The sequence below is a fragment of the Euleptes europaea genome, chromosome 6 (assembly GCF_029931775.1).
Source record: "Euleptes europaea isolate rEulEur1 chromosome 6, rEulEur1.hap1, whole genome shotgun sequence".
NCBI lineage: Eukaryota > Metazoa > Chordata > Lepidosauria > Squamata > Sphaerodactylidae > Euleptes > Euleptes europaea.
Window position 1 is genome coordinate 104,404,424 of NC_079317.1, and position 23,784 is coordinate 104,428,207.

Here is a 23,784-nt window from a genome sequence, read left to right on the forward strand (position 1 = left end):
GGGGGGGGCGGCGGCGGCGGTTTCTGTGCCCAGGCATCATGTGGGTCTGTTTGTGAGCGGGGTGGGGGGGGCCAGATCCCCTCTCCCTCACCCCCCCGTCAACACACACGCGCGCGCGCGCGCCCACACAGACGCGCGCGCGCACCCCGCGACGGGGAAGAGGAGCCGCCGCCGCCGCCGCGGGAATCCTGTCAGACTCGACTGCGAGGAGGGAAAGCAGAAGAAACCGTTCCCCGGCAAGATGGCCGACCTGGAGGCGGTGCTCGCCGACGTGAGCTACCTGATGGCGATGGAGAAGAGCAAGTCCACCCCGGCGGCCAGGGCGAGCAAGAAGATCGCGCTGCCCGAGCCGAGGTGAGGCGGTGAGGCGGTGAGGCGGGGGGGGGGCAGGCGCGGGGCCCCGCGGGAGAGGCGGCCTGCAGGCCGGGCGCGCGACCGGGGCGCGGGGGCGCGCGCAGCCCCCACCCCCACCCCGCCTCTCGCCTCCTGCAAGAAGGCCTCCTGACCCACCTGAGGTGCGGGGGGGGGGGGCGGGCGGGGAGGGGGCTCCAGCGACACCTGTGGCGGGGCGTCGCAGCGGGCAGGGGAAGGGCTTGCCAGGGTGCCCCGGCTCGGCTTCCGGACTCTTCCCTCGGCCGGGTGTTATTGATTTCCCTCACTCCTTAGGGCAGCAGCCCTGGCGCTTCTAGTCCTGGAGGAGCAGCCCCTCCCCAATATTACCCCGACGTCACAATCTCCCCCTTCCTCTGTCCCCACGTGCATGGTTATACCCCAGCGAAAAGTGAAGCAAAGGCATGAGGCTCTGTGTGCCAAGAGCACGTTTTCCTTTTCGGAGCTGTCCTGCATCAGTGCTGCGGTGAGTTACGAAGAGCCAAAGGACAGATCCCAGCTCGGGCAGTGCCTGAAGTCATCCTCGTGATGCCCTTAACCGCTCTCTCGGCGCAGTCTCCTGTTTTCAGTATCCCCTGTGCAGGGGGTGGGCCGTTCACTAGCACACAGAACAATCTTGCATCTCACTTCAGGCACCGAGCTAGGAGGGGAGGGGGAGACGTCGATCAGTATAACCATCCAGTGGTGGTGCAGACTGGCATTTCAGCTGCAAATAGCACTAAGGCCCTCGTTCGCCTTGTGGCCTCTGTGAACTCAGTGGAGAACGGGGGCTGCCCTCACAGCAACGCAAGTCTGTGTAAATGCAACGTGTAACCATTGAAGCACAGCTTTTCTCAAGGCAAATGAGGGGAAAATGCATACGGGCCAGGGCCACGGTCAAGGAAAGGCTCAAGAGAAAGGCAGGTTTCAGATCTCTTCCCTGCTCATCAAGAAAGGCAGGTTTCAGATCTCTTCCCTGCTCATCGAGTTGGGACAGATGGCCACACTTTAGTTAACTCTACTTCCCAGCAAGGGTTACCAAGGGCAACAGGGTTGGACCTAACAGGTATCATGCACTGTCAACAGGTGGGCAAAAGCAGGCCTCTTCTCCCTTTCCATGTGGCCTATCGTACTTACCCCCCCCCTTTCCAGCTTGGGGCCCTACCAATTGAAGAAGTCTGGTCAGAGAGAACCTCCCATTACTCCACCCCGTGGAAGGAAGGCTGTGTAGTTGCTGAGGAAGATCAAAAGGACCCGTGGTGCAAGCCCTGAACGCTGCCATTTCAGCGGCCGAAGTAGATCTGTTGCCATGACAAAAGCTAAACGTTCCAGTAGCCTTTGTGCTCTTCACATGAATGCTGTTTCAGTATGGAAGTACCCACATGAGGACTTTGCCCAAAGTTCCATAGCTTTTGGAGAGATGGGGGTAGCAGAATGAGGGCAGCCGCGTAACCGATTTGCTTCACTTGCTCTCTATCTCCAGGGCAGCCACCGTCACCTGACTCACTGTTTTAGGACTGTAGTATAATCATATTTGTCCTTCTTCATTGTGTTTCTGACTTGCTTGCCCCCCCCCCCCAATCTCTTGCTATGCCTAATCCTGGCAGAGTTTATGCTTTCGCTGGTGTGTCAAGTACTGGCTTGATGTTGCCCAGATTCCAAAGCAGGCCTTTGAGATTTGCCTGTGAAAGAGGGCTCTTGAACAGTGACAGCTTCTCTTTCCGGGAGTGATATGGTCAGTGGAGGAAAGCCAGGCTGTACCCTAGAAGTCAACTAGCAGTGGTTCTCAACTGGTGGGACTCGGAATTCTTATAACAGTTACTCAGAATTCATTCTCCCCTATTCCTCTGTCCATATGAAAGTATGACTTGCTGTCTCCTGCTGACTCTACCTGCCACAGATTATACATCTATGGCCTTTTGCCATGCTAGTCGTAACCATAGACACTCAGCGTTCTCATGATCCTACATTCCCCACTGCCACCAGCAAGTGTCTTTGATGTGCCGTGTCCTGCCAACCTTACCTGCCAGGGATTATCTGTTGTGCTTCTGCAATTTATGTCCTTAAAGGTTACCATAAATGATAAACCTAACAACAGGATGCCTTTAAACATATAGATGTCCTTCTTGGAAAAAATGGGCTTTTTGTTTGTAGCATGGCAGGACCCAAGAGTGATTGGTGAGGTGTTAAGATATGAAAGATTGAGAAGCACTGGACTGGGAAACATGAGGTCTGCAGTGAGATCTTGTCCCAGCAGATATGTCAGCAAGAATGGCGAGGATACCACAGGGATGTCCATGGGAATATGGCTTTGTTTGGGTCCAGAATATCTATCTGAAGCAGTTCCTGCAGGAAAATCTATATATCTATTTCCCAAGTGTAACCCCTATCTGCAAGTACCTAAATGTACAAATCGGGCCCACACTTATCCAAAACAGACTGTTTGCAGACTTGGGGAACCTTCTACGTCTGCAGAAAAATCTGAAAAGTTTAAAAAATAACATGGGGGGTTAAATCCCCCCCAAATTAAATATTGTTAAGAAGTTGGAGAGGGGCCCAGCAGGGGCTGCAGCGGTGGAGTCTAGGAGCTGCTCCAGGGTTGTCAGCAGCAGCAGACACCTGGAGCCGCTCTGGGCTTACAGCAGTTTACAGCTATTGCTGCTGCTATGGCCAGGCTCCAAGGTGAGTCAGGCCAGATGGTGATAGGAAGGGGAGATGGGATCCACCACCCCCACGAGTTCTTTCTATTTGATAGGGGGAAATTTGACGTGCTGCTTCTGCCCATTTTCCTTTGGGACCCCCTCTGAGTTTGACCCTGGATGCTTCATTCTGGAAGCCAGAAGAAAAAGAGAAAATGGCCAGAATTGGCTTGAGGGGACTCTGATGGACAGAGTCCTTTTAATGTGAACACACTGACCTAGCAGACTATTAATCAATGTCCATCCTGTATCTCATGAGCAAAGAAAACGGGTTAGAGGAGAGAGGTGATGAGCAGAACTGTATGCACAAATGTGTGAAATAAGCAAGTATCCATATATTTTGGATTTTGCATAGTTTATGGGAAGAAATACGTGTATGCACCATTTTTGTTCCTGACTTTGATCCATACTATTTTTGTGATCTTGGCACAAACAAAGCCTTGCTCTTGAGGATACAATGTAGTTGTTCTTGAAGACGGTACTGCTTACTCTCAGGCACACCACCAAATAGAGAGGCTTATGGGACCGCCATGCCACATGGCCCCAGCACACTCTGCCTTTCATCAACATTTCTTCATGGGCAGTTCCTGTTTTTCACCTGTATCTCAGAATTTAGGGGAATTTACCAAAAGTGCTGAAGCCAGGAAGAGGGCTGCAGACTCCCTGGGTAACCTTGTGCAAATGCATGTTCCAGGGCCATCCTTAGGCGACCATTCAAGGTTTGGACTACTAAAAAGACAAAGCTTCTAAGCAGGTGGAACATTAGCAAAAGGGCTGCACGGTATGTCTAAGGGATCTTCCTTTATTTATTTTACATTTGTTACTCTTAAGGAATTCAAAGACAGCATTTTATGCTTGCATATCCCTCTCCTTAAGATAGGTTAGGCCAACAGACAGAAAAACTCGATTTCAGCTGCTCGGTGAGTTTTGTAGTCAGGCAAGGATTTGAAGTGGAGTTTTTTGCGTGCCGGTTTGATGCTCAAGTCCACACACTACATTGTCTCTGTGTATTAAAGACTGGGACTGAGTGGCTCTGTCTGTACAGACACTGTGAGAGGGGGAGAACTTAAACAGAACTCGAGGCTGCTCCTCATCAGAACCGGTTATCCTCCCCTCTGCCAAGAGATCCAAGATGAAACCATACAGAGCAGAAACATGGGTCAGGAAAGGAAGCTCTCTGTAATTCCTATTATGGAGCTCCCTCTAAATGTGCTTCCTGCCCTTGCAACGCTCTGACTGGCTCCTTCATGCAGTGTAGCAGTGGTTTGTTTTTCCTTTGTCCCTCCCACCCCAGTCAGAGTGCGGCATCAAAGAAGAGCTGTGTGCGTGTGTATGTCTGCTGCTGTCAGGAAATGGTGTCACCTGTGGGTGTAAACCAGTTAGATGTGCTTTAATGTAAGCCACTGCAGCACAGAACATGAGAAGGGGCAACTCATGTCTCGACTTCAGTAGCTGCCGCTTTCTAACCTCCTTCTGCATATGTTAGAGCCAGAGTTGCCTGACACTTAAGAAAAGGCAGAATCCATTGGGGGGTGGGGGGAAGAGACTTCTAAACTGGTCAGTGTTACTGCAAATTGTTGTTGGTTGTCCTGTTAAGGAATTGAACTGCTTCCTGTGCGTTTCTTTCCTTTCTCTTTGCTTGGCTACGAAGGCAGCCAGTGTTCCCCAAAGTATTAGAGCCAGGCTCTGGAGACTTCCAATTCACAAGAGCTTTAAAAAAAGGGCCATCCAACCCTGTGCTCTGGTGCCCAAGGATGCTTGCAAGCAACTTCCACTTCCTCCCCATTGGCCTTTCAGCAAACAAGAGCATTGTCAACAGCTGGCTGATTATTTTTAGTAGTAACTGCCTTTCATTAAGTATCTGTACAAGAAGAGCTCGGCAGCCAACATTCTAGATAACCCACTGCTGTATCTAGTGTTATACATTACCGAGTGAAAAACTGAGGCAAGTATTAAGTAGCCACAATCAGTTTGCTTAAACCTTCAGGATCTAATCCTCCTCCAGAGTGGTAAATTGCAATACTGCAGTCCAAGCTCTGCTTACTACCTGAGTTCAATCTTGACAGAAGTCAGTTTCAGGTTACTGGCTTAAGGTTGACTCAGTCTTCCATCCTTCTGAGGTTGGTAAAATGAGTACTCAGCTTGCTGAGGTAAAGTGTAAGTGACTGGGGAAGGCAATGACATCCCACCCAATAACCAAAGTCTGCCTAATAAATGTCATGATGTGACATCACCCCATGGGTCATGTCGCATCATGACCCAGTGCTTGCACATCATGACCCGGTGCTTGCAATGACCCGGTGCTTGCACAGGAGACTACCTGTCAAGCAGCACTTACTTTTCCAATGTCTACAAGCAAAAGGACATGCGCAGTTGCTAAGAGCTAAATAAGCCAACCAAAGTTGTAATCCGTGTGATTTTTCTAGCATGCCTGAACAGGTAGTCCCCTTCATCTTATGAGAACCATCTTTTGACATGTTTCCTTGCCTGGTTGTATGGAGTAGATTCTTACCACAGGTGACCAGACAAGCTTTTCCCACTTGTGTTTTTTTGACATTGATTAATTCTCTTGAAGTTAGAAGACCCGGTTGGGTTCAGGCCTCTGTCCTGTAGTGACTGCCATCAAGGGAATAAGGCTTGTGGCTTGTCTACCTGACCACGATACTGTGAGGATACCCAGAGCATGAGCATTAAGCTTTTTTGCACACAGAACATTTTACGTAATAATATTACTATTAGATCTCCCCCCACCCCAGGGATGGTTGTCATGGAGATACTAGAATATTATTGCAGTCCCATAGCAGCACCAAGCACCAGAAATGCAGCTGGCTATCCTTCTTCCGTTGAAAACTCTGTCTTTCCTTGTACAAGAGAAATTGCTTCTGTTTTACCATCCCCTGAGAGAAAAGCTCTCAGACCAGCCTCCTGCTTTATCAGCAGACTGCAGAGATGAGGTTGTTGCCATCCACCCCCATTTTACAGCCTAGACTAAGCAGTGAAGTAAAGAACCCTTTCCCCCTAGCTCTCTAAGGACAATGCAGTTGCCTTCGTGTGCTAAGGCTGTAGCCCTCTTTGTATTTCGATCAGCATTTAAGGCCGAATGAGGGCCTGTTTGAACATTCAGGAAGAAGTGGTAAAGCCTTTTTTGGATTGTTCCTCTTCAAGCTGCATGGAAGACATTGCATGTTTGAATGCCTCCCTGCATATAGAAAACTAGCATGCATATCAGGGTGAACAACTGCATCTCCAACACACTCATTTTGTATGTGAAGGGATTTCCCTCTCCCCTGAAGCCCAACAATTCAACAACTCACCACTCAATTCTGAAAGTTGTGTAACTGTCCCCAAGGGTTTTTTTTTATGGCTGTTTCTATCACTAACAGAAAATACAGTAAGAAAAAAGAGACTAGCTAGCACAGTAGGTTGACATTACAGTCACTGCTCTTGTGCTACAATTGCTGTATCAGCCACACCGATTCCCCTCACTGCTGCAACTAGCAATAATCAGCATGAGGAACTGTACAATCAGGATGTGAACTGTGCATGTCAGAAGCACTGACTCAGCACAGTTGTATAGATATGGAGGGCATCGTGATTACAATCAATCACACATGGAAGGAAACCCCTTTAAAAACCAAAGGAATTCCTTTCAAGTAAACATGGTTGAAGTCAAGCTGTTGAAAAATACAAAAATGTTCCATTGCATTTTGTGTGATTTCTAAATAAATATGGCTAGAATTCAGGTCAGAGAGTGCTGAGGTATTTTTGAAAGGGTTTTCACAAGCAGAGCACAAGTGTTTGCACCTGAAAGCCCCTGAAAAGCCAAGCTGCCTGGGGGGAGGGCGCTAAACAGTTTCTCCATAAAAGCTGGCTGTGTGTGCACCACTTCATAAATTAATGTCTACTAGGGAAATCCAGTCATAGTCCAACTTGAAAAGAGGGCTGATGGTTTCAAGGCTGAGCCCCAGTCCTGCGTAATACATTAACCCAGGAAGACACTCTTAACAGTTAGACCACCTACTGCATTTTGCAAGCTGCCAACTTGGAATGTTGAAGCTCATCTTTGAGATAATTGGTGTACTTTTCAACCCCTGAAAAGGCAGGTTCATTCTTAAGCAAGAGTACTCTTATGTAGCTTCTCGCTTAGCATCTTGGGTCTTTCAGCATCACTTCCCTCCCCTAGATAAACATTACATTTACTAGAATGGATGGATTCAGAACAGCAGGTCCACAATTCCACATATTAGTCCTCTTACCTCAAGCCTAGGAGCCTACCCATTTACCCTTAACCAGACCTGCTCTTTCTTGCTGAAGAAAGAAAGGCCAGTATTGTCAGATGTCAGACTTCAGATGTCAGACTTCAGTACCCCAGTACCTCAGCAATAAACTTTACTCCAGACGTTGCAGAGAGTTTAAAGATTTATTAAGAAAAGCTAACGGGTCAGTAGGTCTAACGAACTTAAGGTCAGAATGCAGGTATGGGGAATACAGGGCATCTTTATAGGGAACATACAATACATTTGGTTACATCATTGGTAGGACATGAAAGGGTAAGTTACATCAAAGGAAGAGTATTTGTCACCTTGAGAACAGATAGCAATTTTACCATTGGAAGGCTTACTTTGAAGTGGAGATGGCTGCCTCTGGTCTTCACACCGATTCCTCAACTTCCCACGGGAAAGGAAGTGGCTTTGATACTAAACATATGCTTATCCGGGGCCCGAATGGATGCCCTGGCTGACACTCTGCCTCCCCAAAGATCCCTCCCCGGGATATCTCAGTTTGGCGGGGTAGTGCCGATGGAATTCCACTACCAGGGTGGGGGCTTGTACGTGCATAGCTGACACCCATTCATCGTGGCTAGAGTTCAGGTGTTTCCAATGCACGAGATACTCCAGCTGGCCCCTCCGCACCCGAGAATCTAATACCTTGGAAATCTCAAAGTGTTGTTCCCCCTGCACCATGATCGGGGTCGCAGCCGCGGGTTCAGGGTGCCATTCAGGTGCCGGTACAAAAGGTTTTAACAGACTTACATGGAATACCGGGTGTACCCGCTGTAAAGTTTTTGGCAGTTCCAGCTCCACTGTAACCTCATTGATAACTCGGAAGATTGTGAACGGCCCCACAAACTTCTGACTCAGTTTCTTGCACGGACGTAAAGATCTGAGATTCTTGGTGGAGAGGTACACCTTCCCTCCAACCTTTAATTCCCATTGGGGTGCCCTGTGTTTGTCTGCCTGCACCTTGTACCTTTCCTTCGCCTGCTCCAAATTTTTTACCAGCCAGGGCCAAGTGTTCCACACTGTGTTGGCCCATACTGATACTTCTGGGGGGATCGCCGCCCAGCGGAAGGGGTACAGCCCCTAAGGGTCCGAAGTCCATTCCGTAGATCGCTTTGAACGGACTTATAGCAGAGTGTACCGAGTTATTATAGGCATATTCTGCCAACGGCAGCAGGTCGACCCAATTGTCCTGGTGGTAATTCACAAAACAACGCATGTAACATTCTACCACCGCGTTAACCCTTTCGGTTTGCCCATCCGTCTGCAGATGATAGGCTGAAGACAAACCCTGTTGCACATCCACAAGTCCTAAAAACGCTTTCCAAAATTTTGACACGAACACGGACCCCCTGTCACTCACGACCTTCCGCGGAAAGCCGTGCAATCTGAAAATCTGGTGCACAAGTAAGCGAGCCAATTTGTGCACAGAGGGCATCCCCTCGCAGGGGACGAGATGAACTTGCTTCGAGAAGAAATCTGTAACCACCCACAGCACCGTCTTGCCCTGGCTAGATGGGAGGTCAGTTACAAAATCCATCCCGATTACCCTCCAGGGAACCTCCGGAGACTCTAGGGGCTTGAGTAATCCAGGGGATTTCCCCATTAAGCGTTTGCTCGTTGCACACACAGGGCAAGATTTTATGAACACATCGATGTCCTGGCGCATCCCTGGCCACCAGAACTGGTTTCTAACCAGGTGCAAGGTTTTCACAAACCCAAAATGTCCCCCCGTTTTGGAACTGCGGCTCCATCCCAACACCTCCCTCCGCAACTCCGTGGGGACGTAGTGTTTATCCTTGTGGGTGCCTTCCCCTAATAGTACCTGGGATGGGAGTGACTTCTCCCTCCGCTCTCGCTGAAGAGCCTCCCCCCCACCTACACTTGAACGCCTCTGGGAGCTCTTCCGGGATTGCTAAGGAGCGGGGGGTAGATGCAGGCAACCCCTGAGGGAGGACCAGGACCGACTCTACTGCCCTGTCTCCCCGCTCTCGTTGAGAGGACTCCCTCTCCCCCCCTGCGATAGTGCCCGGAGGATCCCCTGGGATCGCCGGGGATGGGGGAGCAGAGGCAGCCCTCACCTGAGAGGAGTCAGGGACAGACCCTCTCGCCGCTGCGCGGGATTGGGCTCTGGTCAGGACTCCCACGCTACTCCCCTCCATAGCCAAGCCCAGTGTTCCCGGGTAAAAAGGGAACCCACCGGCCGCTCGACTCGACATTCGTATTGTGGCATCCGGGACAGCCCGTCGTCCAGGCAGTTGTCCTTTCCGGGCATGTGTTTAATGGTGAAGTGGAAGTTGGAGAAAAAGTCTGCCCAGCGCAGCTGTTTGGCCGACAGCTTCCGCTGACCCAATATAGCCTCAAGATTTTGGTGGTCCGTCCAGACCTCAAAGGATTCTGCTGCCCCCTCCAGGAACTGCCGCCAGACCGTGAGGGCATGCTTAATAGCCATGGCTTCCTTATCCTTAATCGGCCAGTTTAGCTCTGGGCCGGAGAATTTTTTCGAAAAATAGGCACAGGGTTTAAGTACCCCTTGTTCATCCCTTTGAAGGAGCGCGCCTCCCATTGCCTTTTCCAAAGCATCTACTTGAAGGGTAAATGGCTTAGAACAATCTGGGTGAGCCAGAACGGGCTCGGAGGTAAAGCGATCCTTCAGAGTTTCGAATGCCGCCTGACACCGGTCGTTCCAAAGCAATTGGTAATCCGTCAAGGTGGCCTCCTGCCCCTTACCCTTGGTTTTGAGTAGATCGGTGATCGGTAAGGCTATTTCGGCAAAGTCCTGAATAAAACCTCTATAAAAATTTGCGAACCCCAAGAACTGTTGTACTTGCTTGCGAGTCCTGGGGGGTTCCCACTCCCGTACCGCCTGCACTTCTTCAGGATCCATAATCAAACCTTGGGGGGATATAACATATCCGAGAAAAGACAACTGGTTTTGGTTGAACACACACTTGGACAGCTTAGCATATAAATTATTATCCTTTAAGAAACGCAAAACCTCCCGCACCAAACCCCGCTGTTCCTCGGGGTCCCTGGAGTATATCAGAATATCGTCCAAATAAACGATTACCCCTTTAAACAGTAGATCATGGAGGATCTCATTAATTAATTGCATGAAACACGACGGTGCCCCAGAAAGACCAAACGGCATTACCATAAATTCAAACAATCCATAACAACAAGAAAAGGCCGTCTTTGCTTCATCCCCCTCTTTGATTCGGACCCGGTAGTAGGCTACTGCCAGGTCACGCTTCGAGAACACACAGCCCTCCTGGAGACCACTCAGGAGGTCCGTGTCAGCCCTTGGCCCACAGAACCAGAAAACACCACAAAGTCATATAGAGTCCAAACAGATGGCTTTTACTGGTCAATTAGGCATACAGTGCAAACGAATAAAATGACAGCTATGAGAGGCTCACTAGCTGGGAGATATTATAAGGCAGGAAAGGCGGGAGATTACACGTACAGGCTGAATACAGTTTCCCAGGAGCTGGGTTCCCAGGCCTAGGCATGCGACCTTGGGGGGCAGACAATACAACGCAGAGACAGAGGCAATAACGAAACCGAGATAGCAGCCTGACATTCTGCTCCCCTCAAGGCCCCCTCCCAGTTCGCAAGGGGGCTGGCCGATCTGGGTAAGCACTGTGAAAGGCGTCGACGAGGTCGGGGGCGGAGACATCCCGTGCGCGTACCCATTCGTCATAGGCAGGGGGGAAATGTTTCCAACGGACCAAATATTGCAGGTTGCCATGGTGAACACGGGAGTCAAGGATCTTGGAGACTTCGAAGTGTTCCTCCCCCCCCACCATGATGGGTTGCGCAGGAGGTGGGTCCGGATGCCACCGTGGAGAAGCAACATGGGGTTTGAGGAGGCTAATGTGGAAAACAGGATGCACACGCCTCAAGGATTTGGGGAGAGCCAGTTCCACTGTGACAGGGTTTATGACCCGGGTGATGGGGAAAGGGCCAATGTATTTAGCACTGAGCTTATGGCACGGTTGGGTGGAACGGAGATTTTTGGTGGAAAGGTAAACCAAAGTACCCACTTGCAGATCACCCCCGGGGGAGCGATGTTTGTCAGCTTGTGCTTTGTATTTACGTTTGGCTCGGTCGAGGTTGCTAACGAGCCAGGGCCAAGTGGTACGGAGGGCGTGTGCCCAGGAGGCAATGTCGGGGTTCCCCTCCCCCTCTATATCATCTGTAGGAGCGATGGGACTGAAATCTTGTCCATACACAGCAAAAAATGGGCTAAAGCCTGTGGATTGATGCATGGCATTATTGTAGGCATATTCTGCTAAAGGTAACAGTTCTACCCAGTTATCCTGGTGGTAGTTAACATAACAGCGTAAATAACATTCAAGTACAGCATTGACACGTTCAGTTTGACCATCAGTTTGAGGATGGTATGCACTAGACAACCCTTGTTCCACTCCCACCAACTTGAGGAAAGCTTTCCAAAACTTAGAAACGAAACCACTGCCGCGGTCACAAATTATCTTACGCGGAAACGAATGTAAACGAAAGATATGCGTCACGAAGAGGCGTGCCAGTTTCTGAGCAGAGGGGATCCCTGCGCATGGAATCAAATGTATTTGCTTAGAAAACAAATCAGTAACAACCCACAACACAGTTTTACCCCCACTGAGAGGGAGATCAGTCATGAAGTCCATAGCAATCACTTCCCAAGGTTTGCTGGGCGTTTCAAGAGGTTGTAGCAGTCCCGGGGGTTTGCCCTGCGATCGTTTCGCAGCGGCACAAACGGGACAGCTGCGGATGAAGGAGTCAATGTCGGAACGCATTCCCCCCCACCAGAACTGTCTGCGCAATAAGTGAAGGGTTTTCAGAAACCCAAAGTGCCCAGCTGTTTTGGCTCCATGGGCTAAATGTAAAACGTCCTTTCGGAGAGCCTTGGGGACATATAATTTTGAGTCCTTGTACCAGGATCCTCCTTGTTCCAAAACACCAGGAGGTAGGGTATGAGCGGAACGTTCTAAAAGGCACTGGTCCCGAAGGACAGTTAAAAAGGACTCGGAGATGGGGATTTTGGAGGGGGCCCCCCCGTCGGCCATGGAGATCTTAGAAACAGTTATGGGGCTAGTGCTTACGTGCGGCGGCGCGCAGACTGCAGGCGGCTGGGCGGTCGGAGGGGTAGGAAGGGCGGGAACTCCGGTTCGTTGCGGTGGCGGCTGGGCAGCCGGTTGGGCTGGCGGAGCTTGTACGTTGGGTAAGGTGTGCTGATGCTGGGATCGAGTTTGTACAGCCAGCATAGGTAGAGCCCCACGTTGCATAGGGGTGAACAGAGAGTTGGTGGGTCTTTCGAGTTTTACCGGATATTGTGGTAAACGGGAGAGGGCATCCGCAAGAACGTTCTGTTTCCCAGGGACGTGCTTCAGGGTGAAACGGAACTGCGCAAAGAACTCCGCCCACCGTTGTTGTTTCGCCGATAGCTTATGGGACCCCGTGAGGGCAGCTAGATTTTTGTGATCGGTCCAAACCTCAAAGGGGACTTTAGACCCTTCCAAGAATTGTCGCCATAGAGTCAGTGCATGATGAACTGCTGAGGCCTCTTTCTCCCAGATGGGCCAGTTTAATTGAGCGTGCGCAAATTTTTTTGAAAAGTAAGCGCAAGGGTGAAGAAGACCATCCGGTCCTTGCTGGAGGAGAGCCCCTCCCATGGCTACATCGGAAGCATCGACTTGCACAATGAACATTTGATTTGGGTCTGGGTGCTGTAGCACCGGCTCCGAAGTGAAGAGGCGTTTGAGGGCCAGAAAGGCGGCTTGGCATTGCTCAGTCCATAGGATTTTCGCGGAGGGCAAGGCAGCCGAGCTTACTTTTCCCTTAGTTTTCAGTAGGTCCGTAATGGGTAGAGCCACCTGGGCGAAGTTAGGGATGAATCCTCGATAGAAGTTTGCAAATCCCAGAAATTGCTGTACTTGCTTCCGGTTGGTGGGGGGAGTCCAATCGAGGACGGCTTGGACTTTGGCGGGGTCCATGCGAAGACCTTGGTGGGAGATGATGTATCCTAAAAACGTGAGTTTGCTTTGGTGAAATTCGCACTTAGCTAGTTTTGCGAAAAGTTGATGGTTACGCAGGCGTTGCAGAACTTCCCTGACCAGAGCCACATGCTCGTCCATAGTTTTCGAATAAATGAGAATGTCATCTAAGTAGACCACCACCCCACGATATAGAAGGTCATGTAGGATTTCATTGATGAGTTGCATGAAGACTCCCGGAGCCCCTTTTAATCCGAACGGCATCACAAGGAATTCATACATTCCGAAACAGCTAGAGAAGGCAGTGAGGTGCTCATCCCCTTCGCGGATACGGACTCGGTAGTAAGCTTCCACCAAGTCTAATTTAGAGAACACACGGCCTTCCTGTAATTGTCCCAAAATATCGGATATTAATGGGATAGGATAGGCATTGGTCTGGGTAACCGCATTGAGCTTTCTGAAGTCAATGCATAGGCGAAGGTCGCCCTCTTTTTTCCGGACGAAAAACGCGGGGGCCGAGTTTGGGGCATTCGAAGGGCGAATGAACCCTCTGGCGAGGTTTTTGTCCAAAAAGTCCCGGAGGACAGTGCGCTCGGAAGCGCTCATAGGGTAAATCTTACTCTTGGTTAATGTGCAGTCCTTTACCACTTCAATCGCACAGTCTGAGGCCCGGTGGGGGGGTAAGGCATCACATTCCTTAAGGTCGAAGACATCTTCAAAGTCCCGGTATACAGCGGGTAGAGCCGGTGGTGCTGGGGCAGTAGAGGTTAATGCTGGAACGGGCGGATATAGCAGAGCAAAGTTTTGCCGATGCTGGTCGCAGGTGGGACTAGCGAAGGAGATAGTGTTTGTTTCCCAATCAATACTGGGACTATGTCCTTTAATCCAGTTTATCCCCAAGACCACTTCAAATCGGATAGGGGCTATAGTGAAGTCTATTTGTTCCCAGTGGGAACCAATTCCCATTGCCACCCCTATGGTGCGGCGATCAACTGGACCCCCCTGAAAATGGCTTCCGTCCATTTGGGCAAATTGGACGGGGGCGGGTAAAGCCTCAGAGTCGGCCCTGAGTGCAGCAAAAGTGGTTTCGCTTATGAGAGTGCGACAGCAACCGGAGTCAATTAGTGCTTTGACGGGGATTTGTGGGCCACCGTTAAGTTGCTGTAAAACTGCATCCACGTAGACGGTGGAGTCCACGTCTTTAATTTTGGTAGGAGCATTCGGTTTGATAGGAAGATCCTGAGAGGTCTGTGGAGACGCTCCATTCACCACAGACCGGAGCCGTTTTTTGACAAGTCGAGGGGAGATTCCAGGTTTAGGGCTGGAGAAATCCAAGGATTTTCCTCATCCGAAGAGGGAAAATCGTCCCCCAATGGGGCACTTGTAATCCGAGACCCGGCGGGGTCGTTGGTAGTAGGCAGGGAGGCTGGGTCCCCGGCATGGAGTGCAGAGGGTGTGGGTCTTCCCGGAGCTGCGCTGCGGGTGGCCGCGGTGCCTCTGCGTGGTGGACGACCTCGGGCGCGGGTTGTCGTGCTGGGACGAAATATTTCCTGGCGGCGTGGGCAAACGGCTGCAAAGTGGCCCATTTCTCCGCAAGTAAGACAGGCACCCCTCTGAAATCGGGCTTCACGTTCCTGGGGCGGACGTGGGGGATTTCGTGGGACGAGCAGTGGTGCCTTGGGTTGAGGCTTTTGGGTGCCTTTTTCCTTGTGCTTTTGACGGACGAGAGAAATGAAGCGTCGGCGGCTTTCCACTTCCTCGGCTAATAGGATCCAGTCTTCGAGGGTATCGGGATCGCCTCGCATGTAAGACCAGTTCAGAATGTCAGGATGCAAGGCTTCCCTGAAATGATGGATCAGGGTGGTTTCGGGCCAACCTACAATTTTACTTGCCAGTCGTTGAAATTCATCGGCAAATTCTCGAACTGTAGCAGAGCCTTGTTTTAATTGTAAGAGTTCCGTTTTGGCTCTTTCCCCCAGGAAGGGGTCCTCAAACCTCCTTCTCAGGGCAGTCATGAAGTTGTTGAGGGAACGAATAGCACGAGAGCGGGTGTCAAACTGGAGGACCATCCAGTCAGCCGCTTTACCTGTCAGAAGGGAAGCTACGTAACGCACCCGGCTGTCTTCCGTGGGGAAAAGTTGTCCTTGTTCTCGCATATAACTGTCCACTTGATGCAAGAAACAAGGCAAAGTCTCGAGAGATCCGTCATACGTAGTCCTCAATTTGAGTTGCTTCCAAGGACCGGGCGCAGGTTGACCCGGTTGCACTGGTGGTCCGGGCGGAGGGACAACAGGAGCTCCAGGAGGCAAGGGTGGAGCAGGCACATTAGCGGGTGGTTGCACGGGTGGTCCGGGCGGAGGAGCAACAGGAGCTCCAGGAGGCAAGGGTGGAGCAGGCACATTAGCGGGTGGCTGTACGGGTACCCCCTGACCCGGTATCGGAACGGGCTGTCTCAGAGCTATCAGGGTTTGTTGTAATTGCCTGTTCTCCTGAAGCATACGTTCCATTACTTCCTGGAGTTGATCAACACGGTCGGAGAGCTCCCGATTCTGGGCTCTTAAGAGATGAGCCTCCTCACTTGGGCCACCAGTAAGATGAGGCTTACTGGTCCGGAAGCTTGTGGCCCATTGAGAGCTATCCCCATATAAATCCTCGTCTTCTGACTCTTCTGAGTCTCGACGTCGGTCAGCCAAACGGCGTGCGCGTTGGGTCGCGCGCGACGGGACAAACGCCGGGGAAAAGGACAGACCTGATAGCCCTAGTACATTGCCCTTAGGGCGCGTGTCCACGTTCGCCTGATTCCTAATCCTTGCTGCAGCCGCCCTGGCTGCTTCCGCAGCCTCTCTCTCTCTTGCGACCTTAGCCGCTTCGGCGGCTTGCTGATCCGCAAGAACTTTGGCGTTCTCAAGTCTCAGGGCAGTCTCTGCCGTAATGCGCGGCAAAAGTTCTGTCTCCAGGAGTGAGAGTATGGGGTCGGGTTCCCCGCCCAGCAGAGGTTGTACTCGAACCGCCAGTGCGGGTGCCTCGGCTCCGAAGGTCGAGGTCAAAACTTGAGCCAAGGTGGCTACCGGGGTGTCCTTTGTACATTCCACAAGGAGAAGAGCGGTGCTAATAGCGACTCGCTTGGCCTCAGCCTGACAGCTGGCTGCATCCGGGATCAGGGAAAAACCCTCCGGTGGGGCTCCCGCCATGGTAGAAAGAGTTTTTCGAGAAATAAGATTATCCAAAAGTCCAGTTAATATTTGTAAATCCTCAGTCGCCAATCGGGCATCGTCCAGTAATTGATCCAAGTCCTGAAGATCTAGACGAGCATCAGTATCCTCCGACGTTAACATCCAGAGACGTCCTTTAAGAGATTGCCACTGTTCCTGTACCAGTCCCCTCAAGCGGCAAACCTCTCGGGTCGTCCGGAAAAGTTCAGCGATTAAGTCTTGTAACAGAGTAGGATCCTCAGAGAAGGGCTCCAGGGTGTAGATCACCTGGAGAGCTGCACAGCTCCCATCCAAGTGGCAGGCGAACCCCCCTGGGCTCCAGCCTGGCTAGTAGAATGGTGAAGAGAAGGTGATAGCTGTCATAATGTCAGCCCTTGGCCCACAGAACCAGAAAACACCACAAAGTCATATAGAGTCCAAACAGATGGCTTTTACTGGTCAATTAGGCATACAGTGCAAACGAATAAAATGACAGCTATGAGAGGCTCACTAGCTGGGAGATATTATAAGGCAGGAAAGGCGGGAGATTACACGTACAGGCTGAATACAGTTTCCCAGGAGCTGGGTTCCCAGGCCTAGGCATGCGACCTTGGGGGGCAGACAATACAACGCAGAGACAGAGGCAATAACGAAACCGAGATAGCAGCCTGACATTCCGGAAGTAAAGGAATGGGGTAGGTGTTAGTCTCTGTAATTGCGTTAAGTCCCCTATAGTCTACACACAGTCTGAGATCAGAGGTCCCCTTTTTCTTCAGAAAGAAGCAGGGAGAAGAAAACTCAGCCTTGGATGGCCGTATGAAACCCCGCTCCAAGTTTTTGTCCAGGAATTCCCGCAGTACCGCCTTCTCTTGGGGGCTCATGGAATAAACTCGGGCTTTGGAAGGCTTAATGTCCTTAAGTAGTTCTATAGTACAGTTCGTCATGCGGTGAGGGGTAACAGATCACAGTCCATCCCCTCAAACACATCTGCAAAGTCACTATACTCCGGGGGCAGCACGTGGGTCTCAATCGCAGCGGCATCCCCCCCTTTGCCTCCGGGAATGTCATCCCGACCATGTCTCTCGCACTGGGGAGCCCCAAACACAACCCCCCTCTGTTCCCAATCGATGCTCGGGTTGTGCCCCGCCAGCCAGTTGCTGCCGAGAACTACTGGGTAGGAGATCTTAGGTACTACCATGAAGTGGATCTGTTCCCAGTGGTTTCCTACCCCCAACAACACCTTACGAGAGCGCAAATGGACCCCCCCCCCCGAAGATCGCTCCCATCCATTTGATGGAAATGCAAGGGCTTGTCCAGTTCTCGAGTTCCGACTTTCAGGCGCTCTACCACAGCCTGATCAATCAAGGTCTGGGAACACCCGGAGTCTAGGATAGCAACGACAGCCACAGGTTCCCCTCCCCGGGGGTTCCGTAACACAACGGGTAGCAGCAGCGTTTCTCCCTGGTCACTCACCCTAATCGGAGCCGGTTTGGTTTCTCCCGAGGGTGCCCTCCGTGCCGGCTCACTCACAGAAGGCTGTCCTCATTTTTTGCCGGCGAGGGCTCACTGTAAAGATCCAGAAGATTATGGTTGTCTGCCGGTTCCACTTGCAGAGCCGCCGTCCCGTGCCGGCCAGTAGTCCCCTCAGTCGTCTTACAATCCTGGGCCCGAGGTGGCGTAAACTCTCGTTCTCGGGTTGCTCGATTGCCAGACCCTTCTCCCGATGTCCCGGGACACTTCGCCGTGAAGTGACCCATCTTTCCGCACTGGAGACATGCTCCTTCCCTGAAGCGGCATGCCCTATCCAGGCTAAAAGTCCCTCGGTTTCTTCCATCTCGCCGCAGTTCCGCTGTGTTGCCCCCTTTGGTGGGAGCCGCGGGGGTTACCTTTGACGGGCGGTCCTTAGAGAACTGGAGGGTAAGCTTGCGATTCTCCACCAAGGCCGCCAATTTAATCCAGTCCTCTACCGTTTCCGGATCTCCCAGGGTCAAACAGCCGTCCAGCACTTCCCAACGCAGTCCTTCTCGGAAGTGTTGGACCTTAGTGGCCTCGCTCCATTCCCTTATCTTACAGGATAGGGATTGGAAGTCCTGCGCGTACTCACGGAGCGGGTTCCTTGCTTCAAACGATGCATGGCAATCTTAGTCTTTTCCTCAAAACGACGGCACAACGCAGACATAAATTCCGTCAGGGATTTCAAGGCCCTAGGCATAGTTTCGGCCGCCGTTACTGCCCATTCTACCGCTTCCCTCTCCAGTAGGCTGATCACGTATCTGACCCGGGCCTCCTCCGAAGGAAAGGTTTCCCCTTGATCCTTCATGAACCTGGACACTTGGAGCAGAAAGTGGGGTAGCTGAGTGTCAAAGGACACCTTCAGATCTCTGCTGGTAGGTCGCCTGGGGGAGGATGCCTCTCTACTGACGGGTGTTTCTGCGGCGGCCAGAGAGCCCACTGGGTGTTGCTGCGGGGACTGTCTGAGCTCTCTCACTTCCCCCAGAACAGTACCCAAGCCCCTCTGCAGTGCGTCCATTCGTGTCTGCAGGTCCCAATTCTGTAGAACCAACATCTGGTTCTGGCCGCGAAGCAGGGCAACTTCCTCCGAGGCGACGACAACTGGGGGGAGCGGGGAGCGGGGGAGCGAGGGCTCCTCCAACCATTCTGTAGGCACGGCCCCTCGGTTTCGTTCCCCCTCTTCACCGTACTGGGCGGTTAGTGACCCCCGGTAGAATCCACCGCTAGGGTCCGACGACGCCCGTTCGTTGGCCCCGACTCTCCATCGCTGCTCTGCTTGCGTGGGCAAGGAGGTCCACGTTGGCATCCCAGTAAGCCTGGATGGGCGCTGCTCGGGGGTCGCCGCCTCCTGACCAAAATCAATCAGGATTTCTTCCCCCGTGAGGAGCGAGTGCGTGGATCACATAGACATACTAATACTATTTCCTAAACACAAAAATAAAAAAGAAGGCTTGGAGATTCTGACCTACTGTTAGACTTCAGTACCCCATTGCGTCTCAGCAATAAACTTTACTCCAGACGTTGCAGAGAGTTTAAAGATTTATTAAGAAAAGCTAACGGGTCAGTAGGTCTAACAAACTTAAGGTCAGAATGCAGGTATGGGGAATATAGGGCATCTTTATAGGGAACATACAATACATTTGGTTACATCATTGGTAGGACATGAAAGGGTAAGTTACATCAAAGGAAGAGTATTTGTCACCTTGAGAACAGATAGCAGTTTTACCATTGGAAGGCTTACTTTGAAGTGGAGATGGCTGCCTCTGGTCTTCACACCGATTCCTCAACTTCCCACGTGAAAGGAAGTGGCTTTGATACTAAACATATGCTTATCCGGGGCCCGAATGGATGCCCTGACTGACACCAGAGGCTTTTTAATGGGCTTCTATTGCAAACCTCCCAGACACAAATTAAATTCTAGCTGACCTCTCCTTTAAGGCAAGAAACAAACCTCTTTTCACTCACCTACTGGGCTGAGAGACTGCCTTTCTTTTCTTCCTGCTCCTGGGCCCAATGTGGCCCTGGTAGAGTCAAGGCTCTTGTTTAAAGGCCTAGTTGCCTGTAACCCATGAATGAAACCAAGGCCTAGTGCTGGAGCCCACTCCCCCATGTGTTATCTTCATGGTCTACTCTGAAGATATTGTTCATGTTGATTCTCTGAGGGAAGAATCTGCAAAGCTAAAGAGGTGCTTTCCTGCTAATTTATGTATGTGCTTTGTCTCTTGGCAGCATCCGCAGTGTTATGCAGAAATACTTGGAAGACCGGGGTGAGGTGACCTTTGACAAGATATTTTCTCAGAAGATTGGTAAGAGACCCCTTTGTGAATAAGGGAACCCTTCACACAGATCATCAGCTAACAAGCTTTCTCTTGCATGATCAGGTGCAAAAGAGGCTAGGGTTTCTGTGCTTTTACTAGGAAGGGGACTTCTGCACAGTGCAGCTTGTCGTGTGTCAGTACTGCAACCTAAAGAAAAGGCGCACCAGTGAAATTCTGTCTCGGGGAAAAATAAAAGAGAGGGCATCCTATCTTTCTTTGCATCCCAGGCTGGCGATGTCCTGTTCTCAAGGAGATGAACTGAGAGCTACCCAGATGAATTGGGAAAGAGGGGGAATTGCTGAGGTTCATGCAGAAACTCTGCTTCCTCTTTGTGTGCTGCAGTGGTTCCTCTTGAAGGGTGTTGGGAGAAAGACTGGTAGTGGCAGAATTGCCTGACTTGATTATGGGTGGCAAATATTCTTCCTCCAGAGCCTCTGCTATTACGACCCTCAGTGGGCTCCTATGCACAAAAACTAGAATGTTCCTAGGTGCATTTCCCCCCATAATTGCAGTCACAGGAGAAGCTGCACCTGTTAGAATTTCCCCTTCTGCATAATTGCTTGGTTGAAAAGCATTTTTACTCTGCCTCCCCATATCAATGTCACCAAGATGGCTTTATGCAACTCTTATAGTTGAAGGAGCCTATCCAGCTTTACCTTTATGAGGTGGGGATGTCAGGGTTGTTGTTGTTGCCCCCCCCCCCAGTAGAGCTCCTGTACATGAGCAAAGGAAGTTGAGCAGCTGAAGCTTTTTCTCATGTATGGGGGCGGGGGCCTTTCCGCTGAATTTCTGTGTGTCATGTTTTTAAAGATATTGGAGCCCTGCTTGGGGTATGGGGACCCTGTTATACTCTCTGTGTTAGATAGTGGAGTAATGCTGGGTCCTTGTTATGATGGCAACTGTGGTCATGTATCTTGAGGAAAATTCAGGTTAGGGAGGAAGTATATGCTAGGTGACACTGGACTGTTGTCTACTCTGACCCTAGAGTTTGCTTGCAGTGCTGTTTCCCCCTTTCTGTTACTATACCCCGCCCAACAGGAAACACTGTTGCTTCCTCCTATACCCACAGCCACTTGTGGTTTCCGCATGAGATACCCTGCTTTCACCGCCCCCCGCCCCCAGTGTGTTCTCTCCTCTTTCCGTGGTTGCTTTCCCAACTGCCGCTGTGCCCCTCTTTCCCTCTCACCGGTGAATGGTACATGCCTAGCTTGGGGGGGGGAAAGACTTTAACATCAGGAGCCGTTTAGCCTCAAACTGGAGTGGAAGTTGTTCAATCAGGGAGGGAGGGAAGGCAGAGAAGTCAGTATATGCTCCCAAATGTGGGAAGCAGAACCTATTCAACTGCCCCTTTATGGTTGCTATAACTTCTATTGATGAGACTCGCATCTGCATTGTACACATTTGTTTTACTTCACACACATTTTAAAGGAACTAAAGGCTGCCTCACCCATTTTGAAAGTTGTAGTTACGTACATGAATATATGTGTTAGGAAGCTGTGGTCAAATGCATGTTATGGTCCAGAAACTGGGTTTCGTCAGGTCTTTCCATGGAAGTGCCTTTAGAGGAATTTTGTACCTCTGATGAGTCATAATTAGCTTTGACGGGGAACTCGATGACAAAAGTGTGCAATATGGCTGCCTCCCTCTTTTTACCAGCCCTGTTGTTGTGCTTTTTAACAGCAGAAATGCAAGAGGTGAAGCTTCACCTGGCATGGAGATGAACCGGTGGGATATGTTTCTGCTTTGTAATTTCTGTATGTTGGGCACCGGGGGTGGGGTGGAGAATGAGACAGACCTAGTGGGGAATTTGTGATCTCCAGCAGTCTTTTATGCTGCTTACAAAATTAAAATGGCCCTTGTAGAAGTAAAAAGATTTTAAAGGCTCTTGTTAGAAATTTCAGATTTTTTGGTCTAATGTTCAAGGCTCAAAGTTAAATTAGATGATAACAGTTGCCAGTTTTGTACACACTGGTGCTTTTTTGCCTCTAATAGTGGCCAGCTGATGCTTTCATCAATACAAAGATGCATGATGTTTAAAAAGTTTCACACTTGTTGATTTCTTTCCCTTATGCTGCTGTTAAAGACACCAAGCTTATGCCCGTAAAAACAGAATGTGTTAATGGCCACTGGTTTAGATGGCTTTTCCCGAAACTATTAGACACATTCATGGAAGATGAATGCCAGCTATTAGCCATGATAATAGAATGAAATCCCCACTTTTGGTAACAGAATACCTGAGTGCCGTATATGCACATGAGGATTTTTATTTTTTGCCATCAAGTCACAGTTGACTTATGGCAACTCCATAGAGCAGGAGTCCCCAACCTTTTGAGTCTGCGGACACATTTGGAATTCTGGCATGGCATGGTGGGTTGCAACAACAAAATGGCTGCTACAGAATGGCTGCTGTAGGAGGTGGAGCCAGCAACCCAAATTGATTGTCCACAGCTTAACTTTTAGTAACAGTATAGATTGTGCTGTGGTGGCATCTGCTGCCAAAGCAACATTTTAAAAAATCTGCTCAGCAATCAAATCTCCAATAGTAAATAAGAAGCCTTACTGGGCAAAAGCCCTACCTGGCCCCACCCACTTCCTCCACCACGTTGGGGACCCCTGCAGTAAGATTTTCAAAGCAAGAGACATTCAGAGGTGGTTTGTTGTTGCCTGTCTAGGTAGCAACCCTGGGCTTCCTTAGTGGTCTCTCATCCAAATACTAACCAGGGCCAAACCCTGCTTAGCTTCCTAGAACTGATGAGAGCGGGCTAGTGTGGGCTATCCAGGTCAGGGTGCTTATGAGGATAGCCGCATGTGAGTATAGCAATCACCAATCAGGTGTCAGCTTCATTGGCTACCATTTTGTTTGTGGGCATAAGTCAAACTGCTAGCGATAACCTTAAGCAACCTAGGACAAGGGTAGCTGAAGGATTGCCACCCCCACCTGGCTAGGGCCCCTGCTGTATAGTAATCAATCAAAGTAAGCAGAGTGGGTATCCTGAGTAGGGCTTTCTTGGCGACTGTTCCCAGACTATGGTATACTCATCCTCAAGGGAATCTCCTCATCTCCAGGTGACAAGTTCAGATGTTTCTACTTCAAAAGGTGTGTATGGGGGGTAGTGAATTTGGTTGGAACTGGAAGCTGCTCTGTAGTTGCCATTTTATTGTTTTATCATTTACTTTTGACTGGTATAACATGAATTTTTTTTAAGCTTTCTGAGTGTCCTTGGGCCAATCACACACCCTCAGCCTAACCTTTCTATGGAGGAGAAAGGATGGATGTAAGCCATGTTGGGTCCCCACTGGGGAGAAAGGCAGGGTATAAATGAAGAAAATAAATCATCTTCTTGTAGGGATGTTAAGGTGCAGTGTAAAGAAGTTGTGTATGCCTTTTAAAATATTCCAATGGAATGGAAGACAACACA

The 23,784-nt window shown here is 50.4% G+C and overlaps 1 protein-coding gene across 1 annotated transcript in view; it reads left to right on the forward strand.

Annotated features, from left to right (window-relative positions):
* The first annotated feature begins 241 nt into the window (after positions 1-241).
* Positions 242-23,784, forward strand: part of GRK2 (G protein-coupled receptor kinase 2) — a 51,686-nt gene continuing 28,143 nt past the window's right edge. Inside the window, exons 1-2 of the mRNA XM_056850790.1 lie at positions 242-354; positions 20,277-20,353. Of these exons, the coding sequence (XP_056706768.1) occupies positions 242-354; positions 20,277-20,353 (190 nt within the window). The remainder of the gene's footprint in view (positions 355-20,276; positions 20,354-23,784) is intronic.